The 16,401-nt window shown below is 50.8% G+C and overlaps 8 protein-coding genes across 8 annotated transcripts; 6 read left to right on the forward strand and 2 right to left on the reverse strand.

Annotated features, from left to right (window-relative positions):
* Positions 1-531: 531 nt before the first annotated feature.
* TRV_02069 (MFS multidrug transporter, putative) lies at positions 532-1,536 on the forward strand (the record flags this gene model as incomplete). The annotated part of the gene is made up of 3 exons (XM_003023734.1): positions 532-867; positions 957-1,087; positions 1,182-1,536. Coding segments are annotated over 3 exons (822 nt in total), but the record flags the coding sequence as incomplete, so codon positions are not given.
* Positions 1,537-2,649: 1,113 nt separating this feature from the next.
* On the forward strand, positions 2,650-4,630 carry TRV_02070 (uncharacterized protein; the record flags this gene model as incomplete). The annotated part of the gene is made up of 4 exons (XM_003023735.1): positions 2,650-3,371; positions 3,433-3,744; positions 3,813-4,298; positions 4,372-4,630. 4 exons carry the CDS (start codon positions 2,650-2,652, stop codon positions 4,628-4,630), a joined length of 1,779 nt encoding a protein of 592 aa, XP_003023781.1.
* A 1,204-nt stretch (positions 4,631-5,834) lies between these two features.
* On the forward strand, positions 5,835-7,542 carry TRV_02071 (uncharacterized protein; the record flags this gene model as incomplete). The annotated part of the gene is made up of 2 exons (XM_003023736.1): positions 5,835-6,990; positions 7,067-7,542. 2 exons carry the CDS (start codon positions 5,835-5,837, stop codon positions 7,540-7,542), a joined length of 1,632 nt encoding a protein of 543 aa, XP_003023782.1.
* Positions 7,543-8,091: 549 nt separating this feature from the next.
* TRV_02072 (uncharacterized protein) lies at positions 8,092-8,616 on the reverse strand (the record flags this gene model as incomplete). The annotated part of the gene is made up of 3 exons (XM_003023737.1): positions 8,092-8,203; positions 8,240-8,420; positions 8,559-8,616. The coding sequence occupies 3 exons, from the start codon at positions 8,614-8,616 to the stop codon at positions 8,092-8,094; spliced, it is 351 nt and encodes a 116-aa protein (XP_003023783.1).
* A 272-nt stretch (positions 8,617-8,888) lies between these two features.
* TRV_02073 (uncharacterized protein) lies at positions 8,889-9,596 on the forward strand (the record flags this gene model as incomplete). Its single annotated transcript, XM_003023738.1, has 1 exon — positions 8,889-9,596. The coding sequence occupies one exon, from the start codon at positions 8,889-8,891 to the stop codon at positions 9,594-9,596; it is 708 nt and encodes a 235-aa protein (XP_003023784.1).
* A 649-nt stretch (positions 9,597-10,245) lies between these two features.
* On the forward strand, positions 10,246-12,289 carry TRV_02074 (uncharacterized protein; the record flags this gene model as incomplete). The annotated part of the gene is made up of 2 exons (XM_003023739.1): positions 10,246-10,303; positions 10,476-12,289. 2 exons carry the CDS (start codon positions 10,246-10,248, stop codon positions 12,287-12,289), a joined length of 1,872 nt encoding a protein of 623 aa, XP_003023785.1.
* Positions 12,290-12,967: 678 nt separating this feature from the next.
* TRV_02075 (CDP-diacylglycerol-inositol 3-phosphatidyltransferase PIS) lies at positions 12,968-14,079 on the forward strand (the record flags this gene model as incomplete). Its single annotated transcript, XM_003023740.1, has 3 exons — positions 12,968-13,202; positions 13,273-13,649; positions 13,741-14,079. The coding sequence occupies 3 exons, from the start codon at positions 12,968-12,970 to the stop codon at positions 14,077-14,079; spliced, it is 951 nt and encodes a 316-aa protein (XP_003023786.1).
* An 800-nt stretch (positions 14,080-14,879) lies between these two features.
* TRV_02076 (uncharacterized protein) lies at positions 14,880-16,124 on the reverse strand (the record flags this gene model as incomplete). Its single annotated transcript, XM_003023741.1, has 4 exons — positions 14,880-15,303; positions 15,403-15,540; positions 15,581-15,716; positions 15,854-16,124. Coding segments are annotated over 4 exons (969 nt in total), but the record flags the coding sequence as incomplete, so codon positions are not given.
* Positions 16,125-16,401: the final 277 nt, after the last annotated feature.

A 16,401-nucleotide genomic window follows, 5' to 3' on the forward strand; every position in this document is an offset into this window, starting at 1 on the left:
AGGTTCAACTTGCTAATTGCTTTCAATCTGTACAGTATGGGAAATTGAGCGACACTTATGGCCGACAGATACCCTTGGTCGTCTCCTATTGCCTCTTTAGCGGTGGCTGCATATTTTCGTATGTTATCCCTCTCGAGCCTTCGGTTCGAGCCGCATAGACAACTCTAATACATGAATAGGGGTACGGCAACTGCATTATGGCAAGTTATTGCTGGGAGAGTGATCACAGGGATTGGGGCAGCTGGCATGGTTGCTCTAGTATGCGTGTTAATCACTGGTAGGGATCAACTTTTGGAAATACACGATCAAGTTATTGACAACCCGCAGATAATGTTTCGCCCAGCCAGGTAGCAATTACGCGGAGCTACGTGAACATGGTCAGTGTCTTCGGTCGTGTTCTCGGAGGCCCCATTGGGGCTTTCATTACAGACAGCGTTGGGTGGCAGTTGTAAGTGTTGTCCACTTACCTAGCAATGATAGCAGGGCCAATACATAAGTTTACTGACTATTTTAAGGTCTTTCGTTGTCCAGGCTCCAACCGCCATCATGTGCTGTATCATCTCCATAGTCCTTCTACCTCCAGCCAAACCAATGGACAAGAATGTGAAAAAGATTGCGCTGCGCAAAAGAGTCGATTTCCTAGGGATCGCTATGTTTGCTATCTCGATCACTACCTTCCTTGTTGCCCTCAGGCTTCTAGGTGACCATGAAGCTTCGACGAGAATAACGATTCTATTCGGAGTAGTCTCCGTTGTATTTGGTGCTTTTTTCCTTGTGGTGGAGACATACTATGCGAGGGAACCTGTTATTCCCCCTGGCTTACTCAAAAGCATGGCAGGTCCATACGCTGTCCAGGTGCTTTTACAAGTAGGAGCCTTTGCGGTAATAATCCCCCCACCCTAGAAGATTACCCTCACAATATACACTTGGAACAATGGTCACTGACATTTGCACAGAATTTGACAAACATTGCGCCCTATTTCATTCGCACCACAGGGGCCAGTAATACACGAGCTGCAATTTACCTTGCTCCTGTGTTCGTGGGTTTCACAACGGGCTCTGTCACTGCTGGTTATATCATCAGGAAGTAAGTTACACACCTTTTGTTACGATAAGCGAGATTGTACCTATGGAACAATGAAACTAATAATGTTTTCTTTGTGACAATTTAGAACTCATAGGTATAAGACCTTATCAATTATATCTGTTCTTCTCGGCCTCACGTTTTTCATCCTGATTGCGGTAAGATGGCGGACTGGGGTAAGTAGCTGGGAGTCGCTATACGTGCTCCCAGCTTTCCTGAGCTTCGGTCTCTTACTCTCGACAACCTTTACCGGGCTGATTGCGTGCACTCCGAAATCCATTCATGCTACAGCTATATGCGTCTACTATCTCTGCCAGCAGGTTGGCACCATGCTTGGAACTGTGCTTTCCTCTCTGACTATTGAAACAATATTGCGTGAGGTTCTTAAGATACGCCTGGAAGACATTCCTAACAAAAAGGAGGTAAGCAGCCTTCCGTCTACATCTCTATGATTCGATAGCATCCGGTCACTGACCTTCATCGGCAGATAATCGAGCGTGTTCTACATGATTCTAACCCTAGCATCATCCCCGAGGCGCTACGAAGCATTGTTCGTAGCAGCTATCTCTACAGTTTTCAATTTGCTGCCTGTTAGTACAACCATCTCAAACCCTTACAATGTAAATGGAAATATTAACACTGATATAACAGTTTTACCCGTGATCACCACTGCCATGGTTCTACCATTAATGGCAATAGACAGGGAGGTAGAGGTTGAGTAGTGAGTTAACGTCGATCTGCTTCTTCCTCTCCCTATTGATGCTTTGCCAGATTTGAGATCGGCCTAGATTATATTGCAAAGAAAAATAATCAACAAACCAAAAAGCTGGCAGAGGGTCAAGTACAGCTGTATTTACCCCGAATATCAACAGCGGAAAATCTCACCGTTTGACTGTATTTACGCTAATATCTCTCAGGTTGGCTTTCTGGAAGTATACTTTTAAACATGGGGTGGCTACTTCATCGTTATCAGCTTGTAACCTATTACATACTCATTCTAATATATATGTCAAGTACATGTTTTACAAACGCAACTAGAAGTAATAGAGTCCTTTAAGCATGAATATATGACATTTATCATGTCTTGCCCACCTGAATCTCGGAATGATTTCATCTTCGCTCAGATTAAGGTTAAGGTTAAGGTTAAACCTCGGTCACAAACTCATGGACCAACGTTATTCCCCATTCCTTACATAATATTCATCCCACGTGATATATGACTAATCCTAAATTTTCTTCTTCTTCAACGTCAAAAAACGAAGCAAAGTTGCTCCCTCGCCATAATCACGACGACAAGAGGCAGCAGAAGTGGTCTGTTAACTAGATAAATCATTGCTACAAGTCCCGCGGCAGAATTAATTTAGGTCACTGCTGGTGACAGACAGGAAGACGGTTCTGCAGGCTCTGCGGCCAGGTTCAAGCAAAGCAAAGGGTTCGACCGACTCGCGCTTCCCTTCTTACTGTCTCCCCTCTCGCATCTAACGGAAGCAAAAAGTGATATCTACTCCTATCCGCCCGCGTTCCTCTCCTATATACCTCCATATACCTCTTTGTTTCTTTCCATCATGTCTGGTATCGACGTCGAGGCGTTACTTGATTCAACTGCGGACCCTGGACAGGATACCTCTAAATCTCCGGAAACGTCAGATCTGAAAGACAACGAAGTCGACAAGAAAAAGGACCGTGATGGACGCCGTGACCGAGATGGCTCCCGGGACCGCGATAGGGATAGGGATCGTAGACGCCGTGACCGTAGCCGAGACCGACGCCGCGAGAGGGATGCCGATGGAGACGAAGAGATGAAGAGCCCAAAAAGCGATCGCGCAAGTGCTAACGGGAGCCATAGAAGCCGAAAGAGAAGTAGAAGCCGTGATAGCGAGAGGAAACGCTCTCGCTGCGACCGTGACCGTGACCGTGACCGTGACGACGCCTACCGCTCGTCCGGTGGCGGCGGAGATTTCTACCGAGGCGGTGGCCGGACGAGGTCCCGTTCCCGATCTCCGCTCGACGATAGATATTATAGACCAACTGGCCGAGCACGTCGTGATGGGGATGATCGGGACGATGAAAAGCGTCGCTCCCGGCGGGATAGGGACAGCCGTCGACGTTCGCCTAGCAAGACACCCGAACCCCAACTGACTGAAGATGAACGCGACAGGCGCACCGTATTTGTTCAGCAACTTGCTGCTCGCCTAAGAACGAAGGAGCTTATTGCTTTCTTTGAAAAGGTTGGCCCTGTAAAGGAGGCCCAGATTGTGAAGGACAGAGTTAGTGGGAGATCCAAAGGGTAAGCAGGTTCCTCTCTTATACATATAAATCGCAGGCCGAAAACTAATTTATTTTCTTAGTGTTGGTTATGTCGAGTTTAAGAACGAAGAATCAGTCCCACTTGCCATCCAGCTTACTGGACAAAAACTTCTAGGAATCCCAATCATCGCCCAGTTAACAGAAGCCGAGAAAAATCGTCAGGCTCGTAACCCTGATGCTCACTCCAACAACAATCAGCAGTCTATTCCCTTCCACAGGTTGTATGTCGGTAATATTCACTTCAGTATCACTGAAAGCGATCTGCAGAATGTTTTCGAGCCGTTCGGCGAACTCGACTTTGTCCAACTGCAAAGGGAAGAAGCCGGACGTAGTAAAGGATATGGCTTCGTACAGTATGTTACTACTACCTATATTATTACTCTCCCCGCAACCAAGACAATTAACTAACAAATTCTGACAGATTTCGTGACCCTAACCAAGCTCGTGAAGCTCTTGAGAAGATGAACGGTTTCGATCTTGCTGGTCGTCCCATTCGTGTCGGCCTAGGCAATGACAAATTTAGCCATGATCCGGCCCAGCTGATGCAACGACTTCAACAACAGGGCCACAACCAGGGATCATCGTATTCCCACCACGGCGGCCGCGGAGCCAACACGGGTGGTAGTTCCGGCGGTAATTTCGACCGTGCAGGCGGCCGAGACAATGACAAAGGCGCTGGCGGTGCTAGCGCGCTAGATGATACCGACGTCGCCGGTGTGAACTTTAACAATTATAGCAGAGACGCATTGATGAGGAAACTCGCAAGAACAGATGAACCCGCCGCTGAACCCGCCCCTGACGAGAAACGGAAAGCCCCCAAGGCTCGTACAGAGGCTAAGCCTCTCCCTGTCACCGTCAACATGGCAAGTCGCTGTGTACTTCTACGGAACATGTTTGATCCAGCCCAGTAAGTTACCTCGACATTCTGTATCTTGAATTTTTGTTTTTCATCCGATACAGAAGTGCTAACTCGTTTATAGGGAAGAAGGCGAATCTTGGGTTAAGGAACTCGAGGATGACGTCCGCGCTGAATGCGAAGAAAAGTATGGCCATGTTGTTCACATCTCGTTAGATCCCAATACCCAAGGTGACATCTACCTCAAATTCGACCGTGTCCAAGGAGGTGAAAACGCCATCAAGGGTTTGAACGGCCGATTCTTCGGCGGCCGCCAGATCAGTGCCCAGCCCGTCGTCGATGCTGTTTACAGTAGTCTTTTCTCCAGGACCAAGGCCATATGAGCTATCTCCGCAAACCATGACTGAAAGAGACTTAGGTTTCTGTTAACTGGACTCTCGGCCACAGACGGTAGGTATTATCCACGCGACCTTTGAACAGTGCTTTCCCGCGTGCTCTTGCTACTACCTCACCAACCCCTGACTTCTTAGGAGTACGTGATCCTGCCCTCGCTCACTGTGTGCCTCAGGAGTAAGAGAAAATATCAAAAAGTTATTCTCAAAATGGTGGAGTGCTTCAAGTGGTATGTACCGTCAGGGAGATTTTTCTTATTTTCTGGCTCTACCACCCCTGCCGTCTTCCTGAGCATGGCTAGTTACATCTAGTTTTTCCTTTATTGCCACAATTTGTATAGGTGCTTGATTGATCTTCGCTCATAGGCAAACATAAATATATTATTCATACATAGTTCTTTTTCCTTGGTAAATATGGTAGCATAAATATGATGCTGTGTACCCATTAGTACTATGTCAGGCTGTGACTATCTAGCTGTAGTATTTTCACTCATATCCAGAATTGCTAGATTTTCCTTTTAATCAACTCTCAGGTTGAACCTACTACGTAAAGGGACATATCATCTGCTCGAGGCTGATACCTATCTTTTATAGTACCTGGAAATCTGCGTAGTAGTTTACCAGGCTGTTATCTCTCAAGCCCTAACTTGAATCCCTATTGTAGCTACTATATTCAAGCTGCCAAATAGAAATGAATTTGCTATTTAAAAACTTACTATATAGATAGCAAGGCATATGTGCAGCTCACCTTTCTAAGAGGCAGATATCACCTTACTATCTCATATATTATCTCAATAGAAGTGAGACCCACTGTCCAGGCCTATCCTATCTGTCCTGTAGTGACTGCTTAGCGTACCTTTACTCTCACTTCCTGTCCTCCTGCTAGCGCCACTTTTGTGTGTTCTGATATCTTCTTCTAGCGCTTTGTTCCTCTCTTCCTTAAGAAAACAACAACCTTCTCCGTTGCCAGAAAAAGATAGGTAACTCCCTTTCCTTTTTAACAGCAGGAGGTAAGCTTAACTTGCCTACAAAGCTTGGTATCTATTGCTTGATAGATATCGTTCAGAGGTAGGTGTTGTCTTGCTCCTTTTGACGCCTGTTTTCACGCCCTATCTCTGTATGCAGATAGCAGCCGACGCAAAGATATATCTGATCTGATCTGTGGATATCTAATAGAGCAAAAAAAGAGATAGTCATGTCTGCTTATCGTGGGATGCCTGTGACTGGCCCCAGTGGCACGCAGTACTATCATGGTGCGCAGCCTATTCACCCGCAAGCAGGGCTCCTGCAGCCACCGTTGGCTTTGCAACCCTCTGGCTCTGGCTATACTCAGCAACCGCGGCCTCAACTTCAATCTCAGACTCAAGCTCAGCCACAGGGCCAGTCTGAGATCCAGCAGGCGGATATAGACGCGTTTGAGGCCGAGATAGAGTATTTGAAGGAGCAGCTCGAGCACTCTGAGCTTCAGAGAGAGTGTATCCAGAACAAACTCAACACTGCATTAGCTCAGGAGCGTCACGACCACGACATGATTGAAGGGCTGCAGGCTCGTATCCGAGAGCTGGAGGAGATGCTTCAGCGCCATGGAATCCAGGGAGACAGCAGATCTGCATCTATGGCCCTGGTCCCAGTGAGTTCTCCTGATACTGAAGGGTATTCGGGTTCTGGATCCGGTAACGGCAACGGAAACGGGAACGGGTCAGGTACGAGGAGAATGTCGATGCAGGGGCATCCTGAGCTGTCTCCCACAACTCGGTACCAGAACGTCTTTGGACAGCCACCGCCACCATTTAACCTACCTGGAGCTGCAGGTGCAGCTGCGGCCAGTGGAACCGCAAGAGGAAATATTAACCAGGCCGGTGCGGGCTCTCAGTCTCACTTTATCCCGACGAGCTCGAACGCCAACTCGACTGGAGGTACGGGCACTGGGACAACTGGAGTCTCTCGAGGCACGTCATCCTCGCCTGACGAACAGATTGCCTCCTTTGTGTCGATGGTGAACATGCGGCCTCAGCAGGTTATCCATACTCGAGACCCACCATACAACAGTAGCGACTTTGCAAACCGCCTGGTTGGCCTGTGGACAGCATCGAAGTGCTTTGCAATGAAGTACACCAACACCAACTTCATGTATGACGAGAAGGTGATGAGTGCGGAACTGCGTTCGTTTCTGAGCCATGCATCGAGCAATGCAACTGAGTTGCTGGGCAACGTATCCACCCGATTCTTGATGGTCTCGAAGATGATCAACTGGTTCATCACGAGAACAGTCCTGAAGACAAGCGTTGTCAACGGCTTCGATCCGACAGTTGACTCTGAGATCCAGCAGATGACTACCCATCTCCACCCCGGTAAGAGGCAGCCAACCGTTGCACTCCAGTTGAGAGCTCCCCCCACCAGTAGTCAACAATAACTGACCAGTTACAGGCACTCCCACCACGGTAAAGAATGCTATGATCCAGGGTATCGGACACCATATCCTGCTCCTCCGCAACCGCCCGTTGTTCGACAACTTCTTCAACAAGCGCACCCACGAGAACACCCAGGAGCTGTTCCATCTGCTATCCCCGTTTATCTTCTCCCGCGATCCAAGCGTGTGGCGTGACCTTGTCGAGATCATGATTGATGCCCACAGCCTGGCTCTGATCATGCACTCTGGCCCCTACGAGTTCAAGTTCCTGCACCCATTGACTCACCATCACTTTGACCCGACGTACATGACCGACCACAACGCTGGAACGGAGGAGGACTGGCAAATGCAGGAGTCCAAACGCAAGTACACCATCAAACTGTCCATCACGCCTGTCCCGCTGTTCAAGAACGTGGTCACGCACCCTAACGCGGCCGTCCAGGTGCTGCATCTCGGAGACATGCTCTTGAACTCAGAGCCCCGCCGCAAGTAGGAGGACAAGTAGGACAGATCAGATGTTCCTCAGGGGAAACTTCTTCACCCCCCCATCTAAGACACGGTCTTTGTTGTTATTTGGTCTCTGCTCCTTCTGGTATCCTTTTGAATCCCCTTGGAATCAAAGAAAGTGGCCCAATATCAAGTTCAACATCAACACATCCGTCGGCTTTTCAACAAAAGTTGCTGATTCCCTTCCATGTTTCTTCCCCCTGGTATTGCTGCGTTCGTTCAAGGCCTCTGCCCACACTCATGCTGCGTCTTCCTTGCACTGCCGGTGCTCGCATGATGTAATTCATTTCTCAGATAGGCCGTTTATTAGTTCTTTTTAATCCATGATTTTGATGTTTTCACTTCTTTTTTTCATTTTGACCTCAGAAAATCTCAAGTTGAAGAAGTTGAAGATGAAGTTCAGATTTCCTTTTTTTGGGGGGGAGTAATTTATTACAGACATCCTCGTATTGACAGCATCTTATTGGTTGAAACAGTTGTCCTGTGTAATGCTAATACAGAGCGGCGTAACCCACGCTAGTCCCAATTAATATGCTTAGTCATCTTTCCTGCCCTTGCCCAAAGAGGAAATCAACATCTCGACTTCAACTTTTTCTTCTTTTTCTTCAACTTCAACTTCAACTTCGTCTCTCTCTCTCTCTCTCTCTCTTTATGCGATTATCTTGCTGATCTTCACTCCGTACTGAGTCGACAAGTAGTATAAGAGGGCGATGGTAGCTACTTGGATACGAGGTAGCGTTCTGTGGTGATCCTTCTGCTCGTCAAGATAAGCATAAGCTGACAGTTTCATCAGGGCTTCAATGCAAACAAACATCAGTGAATTAGACGGTCTCACCTTGCCCTGGATGACGATATCCCCGCGCCCTGTCTACTCCGGTTCCCCGGTTCCTGGCGGGCGCTAGTTAAAAGCTGCCGTTGGATGGGTAACAAAGGCGGAAGCTCGCCAGGTTCTAGCTTCCGCTCCCCTGGCGAGCTAACTAGTAAACTTCCGGCGCTTTTTACCTTGTGCCATGCTTGATATCAATTCAGCCATCCGGGACTCTACATTTTGCTCGGCCATGGTAGAGCAATCTTCTGCATCTCTATCTCTCCAGAGTAGTTGGTTTAACTACTATGATGCAGCTCTACTTAACGGCTCTGTAACTGTTAAGTGGTTTCCCAAAGTGTCAGCATGTCGGAGCCTTTTTGATACCCATCCTTAGCTCTAGAGGATGCTCCATGCTCTCTCTGTATAATGAGTTTAATCTTACTCCGGGTTTCATCAACCCTTACTCTGGGTGATATAGATATGCGTGGCAGGAAAGAGCCCGACAACGATCTCGGTGCTATAAAATGGAGACGTCTGTCCAGCAAGCACATTTACCGGATCACACAGCTCCATACTCACATAGCTTCATACTCACACAGATCCATATCTTGATATCGAACATGAGAGTTACATTCCTCTTCGTCGCTGCTGCTTCTGCTGCTTCTGCCACCGTATCGGTATCGGTATCTGATATGACTGATACAACCCTCCTGTCTACTGCGCCCCCAGCTGGAACCACCAGCGGCCCATCGTACTGCACGGCATCGGACTTGTCGCAATACTCCAGCCTTCCCAAGCTGACGGGCAGCCTGTTGGATGAGTTCTATTCCTTCCACAGCGAGCTGCAACAGGACTGCACAGCCACTGAAAGCGGAATTGGAGCCCAGTCCTGCTCCGTTCTGGAGTCGTCCTACTGGTGCAGCTTCAGCACCGCTGTCCCGAGCACCCTGCTCTCCGACTACTCCTCCTACGCCAGCTCTGCCGAAGCAAAACGACAGGCAGATGCAGACCGCACGACGATGACTACGACCACGATGGCAGCAGGAACGCCGGGAGCAACGACCGGCCAGACGATAACCGTGCCATCTCGTTCGGGATCAACTACAGGCGGACCGAAAGCAACGAAAGCAACTGCTAAACCTAATGGAGCCCTTGGCCACCGAGGAATGACTGGTATCTGGATGGTTGTGAGCATGGGAATGGCGACTGCATTGGTGAACATGATGGCCTAAGTGATATTCGGATGACGGCGATTATACATTATGTGTATTCCAATTTAACTCTTGGCCGAATTCCTTGGATACCTATATATTGCCTGTGTCTAGCTTTATTGAAGTGAAGAATCAACCTTCGATAGTCTGTACCACTCAATGACCATTGACTATTTAAATAAACAGAGCAATAGAAGTAAATCCGAAGAGTTCCAATCTATCCTGTTAGTTATCAGATGAACGCCTGCAGGAATAAAATAAGTCCGGCAGGTCAACACAAACTGCGGCTGGCGACTTGTGAGCGTGTTATTAAGACTGTTGGGCTCAGCGTTGTCTTCTGAGGCATCTCCTGTTTGATATCTTCATCTCTTCTTCTTCTCATATCCTTCTTCTTCTCATCTTGATCTTCCCATCTTCATCTTCATCTTCTCTAGATAGACTGCCGAAGATGCCTCAGCCAGCCTGACCCGGCCACACACGTGGAGAAGCCTCTCGCGGCTGCAAGGATCAGTCGGGATTCTCGTTGCTCGCTTCGTATCAGCCGCTTTTCTTCGGACAGACGATGAGGCCAGCTGTTGCTTGAGCCTTGTCTTGAGTCTTGAGTCTTGCTGTTGACCGTCGTTGCTGTTGACTGTTGAAACATCTTGATATCCAGACTCAGGCATCACAAATGAGCGCGGCCGTCAAGCGGGTGCGCATCCAGGGCTGGACCCTCGCCGACAGCTACAGTAAGACTATCTTCTTCTTCTTCTTCTGAGGACCAGATCATGGGCTAATAATAGTGGTTGTGTGTTATTGCAGCCTTCATCTCGGTCTTCCTGCGCAGATACGCAACCTCAACTTCCGGAGACTCAGGATCGCCAGGATCACCATCTACATCTACATCTACATCTACATCAGCATCGACATCGACATCGACATCTCGCACTGCCCGCCGCCATTTCCACGACTACTTCGTCACGCATCTGCCGACCTCCTCGCTGCATCCGGACTCCCGCGCCTCTGTCGGCCCGCAGCACCACCTCCCGCGCTCAGCCTCTGTCCCGCACGCCGCCTCGTCCACCGTCGCAGGCTCAAGGACGACGGCCAATGCCTCCCCGGCCACCATCTCCCCGGCCTCTCCAGGGCTCGCCATCGGGCGCGAGACAACCGTCGTCCGCATACCCCTGCGCAGTGCAAAGCACCACTTCGGCGTCTCGCATGTGCGTGGCTCCCGCCCGACCAACGAAGACACCTACCAGGCCGGCGTCATCGACCTGCCGGCCTTTGCACGCCGGGCTCCCTTATCCGTCACAGTCGGCCAGCAGGCGGCCGGAGAAGGCAACAAGGCGGCGGACAGCGCCACGGGAGACCCCCAGGTGTTCTACTTTGGCGTGTTCGACGGCCACGGCGGGACGGAGTGCAGCGAGTTCCTGCGGGACAAGCTGCATGGCTACATCCAGCAGACGGCCGTCGAGTTCGGCATGGAGTCGGCGCTGTCAAAGTGCGTCGAGAGCCAGCGGCTGACCAACAGGGCCGTCCGCCATCGAGAGCGAGTGGGCGAGGTCAAGTACGGCGTCTCTCCTGGGTCTATCACTACGTATTCTTCGACGGACGACAAGCAGCGCAGCCACGCGGTGCAGGGGGACCTGCCGATCCTCCAGAAGGCGAACAGAGAACGCATCGGCGCCATGGAGAAGAAGCTCGTCGCGGACTGGCGGGACCTGGTGGGCGGCTACTTTCGACGTTTCCAGCCGCTGCACTTCTCCTACGCCGGGGCCGAACCGACTGGCGACGACGGCGATGATCATCACGGTACCACCATCAAGCACGCCGAGCCCGATGCAGAAGGGGAGGACATCCGGGTCAGCGTCCGGTCGGGCGTCTCTATCGAAGAAGTGGTCGAGTACGCCTTTCTGCGCGCCGACCTCGACTTCGTCTCCGAGCAGGTCTCCAAGGGCGACTCCAAGCAGCCCATCCCGACCAGCCCCGAGAAGCCGCTCAACGAATACGACATCCTGCACCAGCCCAACCGGTACCGCGACGACAACATACCCGGCGGTAGTGGCCGCAGTCCTCACCACCACCGCCACAAGACCTTCAAGGGCGGCAGCACCGGCAGCATCGCCATGATATCGACGCCCACGCCCACCCCCTTCTGGCACCCGGACGCTCCCTCTTCGCTGCTGGTCTCGCACATAGGCGACACCCGCATCCTGCTCTGCTCGACGGCAACAGGCCACCCGATCCCGCTCACGACCGACCACCACCCGTCCTCGCCCGTGGAGAGTGCCCGCCTGCAGCGCTACGCCGCGACCTTCGTGACCGACTCGTTCGGCGAGGAACGCATGTCCGGCCTGGCCAACACGCGGGCCTTTGGCGACCTCACGAGCAAACGCATCGGCGTCTCTGCCGAGCCCGAGCTGCGACGCATCGACATGCGGCCGGCCGAGTACTCGTTTCTCGTGCTCATGAGCGACGGCGTCAGCGGCACCCTGAGCGACCAGGAAGTCGTCGACATCGTCAAGGAGGCCAAGACGCCGGACCAGGGCGCGCGAGACGTCGTGGCCTTTGCGACCGAGGTGTCTTCCGACGGGGACAATGCGACCTGTCTGGTGGTGCGGCTGGGGGGATGGGAGCGGCGCCAGGAGGGCGGCCTGGGGAGCCTGGCCACCAAGGAGGCCAGGGAGTGGAGGAGCAGAGACGCTGCCGATCCGAGGAAGCGAAGGAGATGATTATTATTTACATTCAGGGACGTGGAATAGGGACTTTGATAATATTCAATTGTTCTTCGATATTGGTTTCATTTGTTATGACTGCCTGCATATACCATCTGTATACTCCATAGACTGCTTCTTATACTCTTACCGTCTGTATATATCGACTTAGCCACCTGATTGCCTTCTTTGCCAGTAAATAATTCTCTTCCGTCTAGTCGATTATCACATTCTATTCAATTCGCCTTGGTTGACCAAATATTGATCCTCAGCCTGGCTCCTTTAACTACAACTACAACTACAACAACCACTATCACCACCATCTATCACCATCACCATCCACGTCAACGTCAACGTCCACGTCTTCGGTCTCCATACTCCATACTCGCTTTCGTCTGCTCTCGCTAGTCCTCGCTGATCCGCCAAGTTCCTCCCGGTCGAGCCGCAGCCTCCATCTCCAGACCCAGAAAAAAAAAAAATACTCCAGCAAAAAAGCCTGCAGGCATCAATCAATCAATCAACCAACGACCCCGAAGACAGAGACAGCAGAGACCAAGGACAAGACAGTGAGAACAGACTCCTGCTCTTCCTCGAGGCCAGCTTCTCTTAGACCACCTTCGTCCAGACGTCTTCGTCGTTTGCTGGCTGCTGGCTGGCTTCATACCACCGACTATCACCATCACCATCACACGCGACATGTCCGCTCGCACAAGGCGACAAAAGGCCGCCCAGCAGGCTCAGGCTCAGGCTCAGGCTCAGGGCGAGGACGAGCACTCCGACTCTCTCGCCAACGGCCACAGCAACGGCTCCAAGAACGGCTCGGCTGAGTCGCCCAAGATGAACGGCAGTGCCAGGCGCAAGAGGTCGCCGCCGCGGGACGGCCAGCACAGCGAGAAGGAGAACATCTTCCTCTTCTGGCCCAACATCATCGGTAGGCCTCTAAACGACATTACTCTCGTGGTGATATCGTGGACTATATACTGTATACTAACTGTGGGCAGGATACATCCGTATTGTCCTTGCAACCGCCTCGCTCTACTACATGCCCCTTCACCCCCGAACATGCTCGGCCCTGTACAGCGTCTCCTGCCTGCTCGACGGGCTCGACGGCTACGCAGCCCGCGTCTACAACCAATCCACCACCTTCGGCGCCGTGCTCGACATGGTCACCGACCGCTGCACCACCGCCTGCCTGCTGGTCTTCCTCAGCTCCGCCTGGCCTCGCTGGGCCATCCTCTTCCAGGGCCTGATCTCCCTCGACCTGACCAGCCACTACATGCACATGTACGCTACCCTGACCATGGGCGGTTCCAACCAGAGCCATAAGAAGATCGATTCGAGCCGCAGCTGGATCTTGTACCAGTACTACAACAATAAAGTACGTGTTGACGTTTGATATTTGCTATCTATTTGCTTCTGCGTGGGTAGATTTGTTTGCGTTTGGGTTTGCTAATCAATTTTGTTTGCAGGCCGTCCTGTTCACTTTCTGCGCCATGAACGAAATGTTCTTCATCGGATTGTACCTGCTTTCGTTCTCCTCGCCGACCCTCTCGCCCTCCCTGCTGCAGCCCAGTGCGGTCCCTGTGGCCCATCCGACCACCCTCTTTGCCAACCCGTGGAGCGCCGGAGCCCTCGAGATGGCCCGCGCAAACAAGATGGACAGCTTCTGGCCGTGGGTGCTGACCGGCATCTCGGCTCCCATCATGGCGGGAAAGCAGTTCATTAACATTGTTCAGATGGTCAAGGCCAGCCGGTGGTTGGCAGAGGGAGACATTGCCAGACGGCGCAAGCTAGGCATCGCAAAGTGATTGCCTAACACTCGCCAATTTTAACGCTTCACTTAATTCATCAATATGGGTGCTGATATAGCATATACCTAGCTATATCAGCTCCCCCTTTTTGCTGCATTATTCACCCCTTACCACACTTAATCATCTCATGGAGTTTTCATGCTGGTCGGAAAAAAAATGCTCTATCCATACTTACTGCTCACACTCAAGTCCTATGTTCTGTTCTATTCTGTTATGTTCTCTGTTACTTGTTATTTGTTATTTGTTTACCATTCACTTCTATTCTCTTTTGTCTTGTTCTACTTGCTTCTTCTTTCTCCTTCTCTGTGATATCTTCTTTTATTCACTTCACCCCCTTATCTTCTACTTTTACCGTTGATAACGATCTTCTATCACACTTGCCTTCCTGTTTATGATTTTTGTATTAATAGCATTAGAGCCCCTAGGATAGGGTCGAGGACTAGGAACCGGTGCCGAGCTGATGTGCTATGTATCACGTCTCGCATTTTGCAATCTATCACTGTTTCAACGCATCTACCTCGCAAGGAATTATAGTATTATCGTAAAACCATCGGATTGAATATGCTGGTATTTCTATGATTAGGTCTCCGTGTTTTTATAGAGATTTAAAAAATAAAAAAAGCTGACTGGGGCCGTAACGATTATGCAAAAAAAGACATAAACAAAAAAAAGAACTCCAGCTCATTAGAATCATCTCTTCTTTTCACTCTCCGGCTTGCGGCCATATACAAAGTACCTGCAGCCGTTAGCATCAGATCAAGTCCTCTAGAGATAGAGATATGCAAGAGAGAGATGGCTTACATCGGCCAGTAAACATGCAATTTCCTGTTCTTGACGTCATTCCGCACGTCTATCAAAAACGCCTCGACCTGCTCCAAACTCCAGCCCAGTCCCCTCGTAAACGGCCCTATGGTCAGCGCCTGCAGACCCTCCAGCATGTTCGTCATCGTCCAGTTGCCAATCTCCTTCAGCTTGGGGTCCTTTGCCCATGAGTTCTGCGGCCATTTGTGCACTACCTCCACCACGTCCACGAAGCCAGCTGCCTCCATGCGGCTCTTGTGGCTCTTCGCCACGTCAAGCGGCCTCTCGAGCTTCTCGCAGGCTTCCAGACATAGCCGCGACCATTTGTCCAGGGCGTGGTCTGCCGTTAGTGTGCCGTCGTCGGCCTTGAGCGGGAGGCAGATATCTTGCATCTCAACATATCCGCCTGGGGTAATGTTACTGTTTGAGTTGAGTGGAACATTTTAGTAACTAACTTAGGGGCAAGTAACTAGTATATGCAGGGAGGTGAGGTGAGATGAGGTGTGTTGGGCTGCTCACTCGTAGCATTGGGTATAGAAGCGGTCCCAGTCCTTGAGGGAGCCGGTCATCATCCGGCCGTGGACCAGGTCGAATTTTTGATGGAACTGCCACTCTGCTTCTACATCGTCTATCAGGAAGCTGAGGTTTGGAGGGACCCTGTATGGCATGGCATGTTAATGGAGACCTGGACACCCACCCACCACAGAGACAGACGATGGAGTAATCACATACAGACTCGGTTGGATCGGTGACAGGTCTGTACCGATGATCTAGAAAGAGGTGAGTTGATGCAGAAAAGCCGGGGATAAGGTATGTATGTATGTATGTATATACTACACACCTGTGCAGAGGGATGCTCATCGGCTACGGGGCCAGGTCTATATCAGCATCCGTCTTATTGAACAGATCAACAGCCCGGCTTCGAAGTGGATAGCCAGGCCGTAGTCAGTTAATTAGGGGCTGAACATACCAAAGTCAAGGGCCCAGACGCCGGTTCCAGTGCCTATATGCTGGCTGTTAATATACACCTCGAAGCCCTCTCTAACAGTTTGATGATTTGGACGGCACATACCAACGTCCAGCACATTCTGGATATCTTGCTTGATTGGACATAGGCACAGCCTGCCATCCAGCGACCTGAGGAAGACTGCATGCTGCATATCTGCCATCGCACCGTTAGCAGACGTACACTCGAGAGAGATAGAGAGAGAGGGATACTCACCTAGCCGGTCGTTCTCTAACTATGGACAGACGACAAGGTTAGCACACTTGAGTGTGAGTGCGTCAACAGGCCACAGCAAAGAACTCACTTCATCGTTGGGAAACGGATAGCCTGGACGGTCAGCACTGTCTGTATACATGGATTACTTTCAACGATGAAAAGAAAAGGGGGACACTCACTGCCGGCCTTGTATGCATGATATCGCCGGCCGTTCTCCATGCGGTACGCGAGAATGCTGGACGACAGCGAGGTTGACAGCGTCGACCTGCCCTCCGACAGTCAGCTTTAATCTCGTA

This window comes from Trichophyton verrucosum (assembly GCF_000151505.1).
Source record: "Trichophyton verrucosum HKI 0517 chromosome Unknown contig00193_1.f1.exp, whole genome shotgun sequence".
In the NCBI taxonomy this organism is placed as follows: Eukaryota; Fungi; Ascomycota; class Eurotiomycetes; order Onygenales; family Arthrodermataceae; genus Trichophyton; species Trichophyton verrucosum.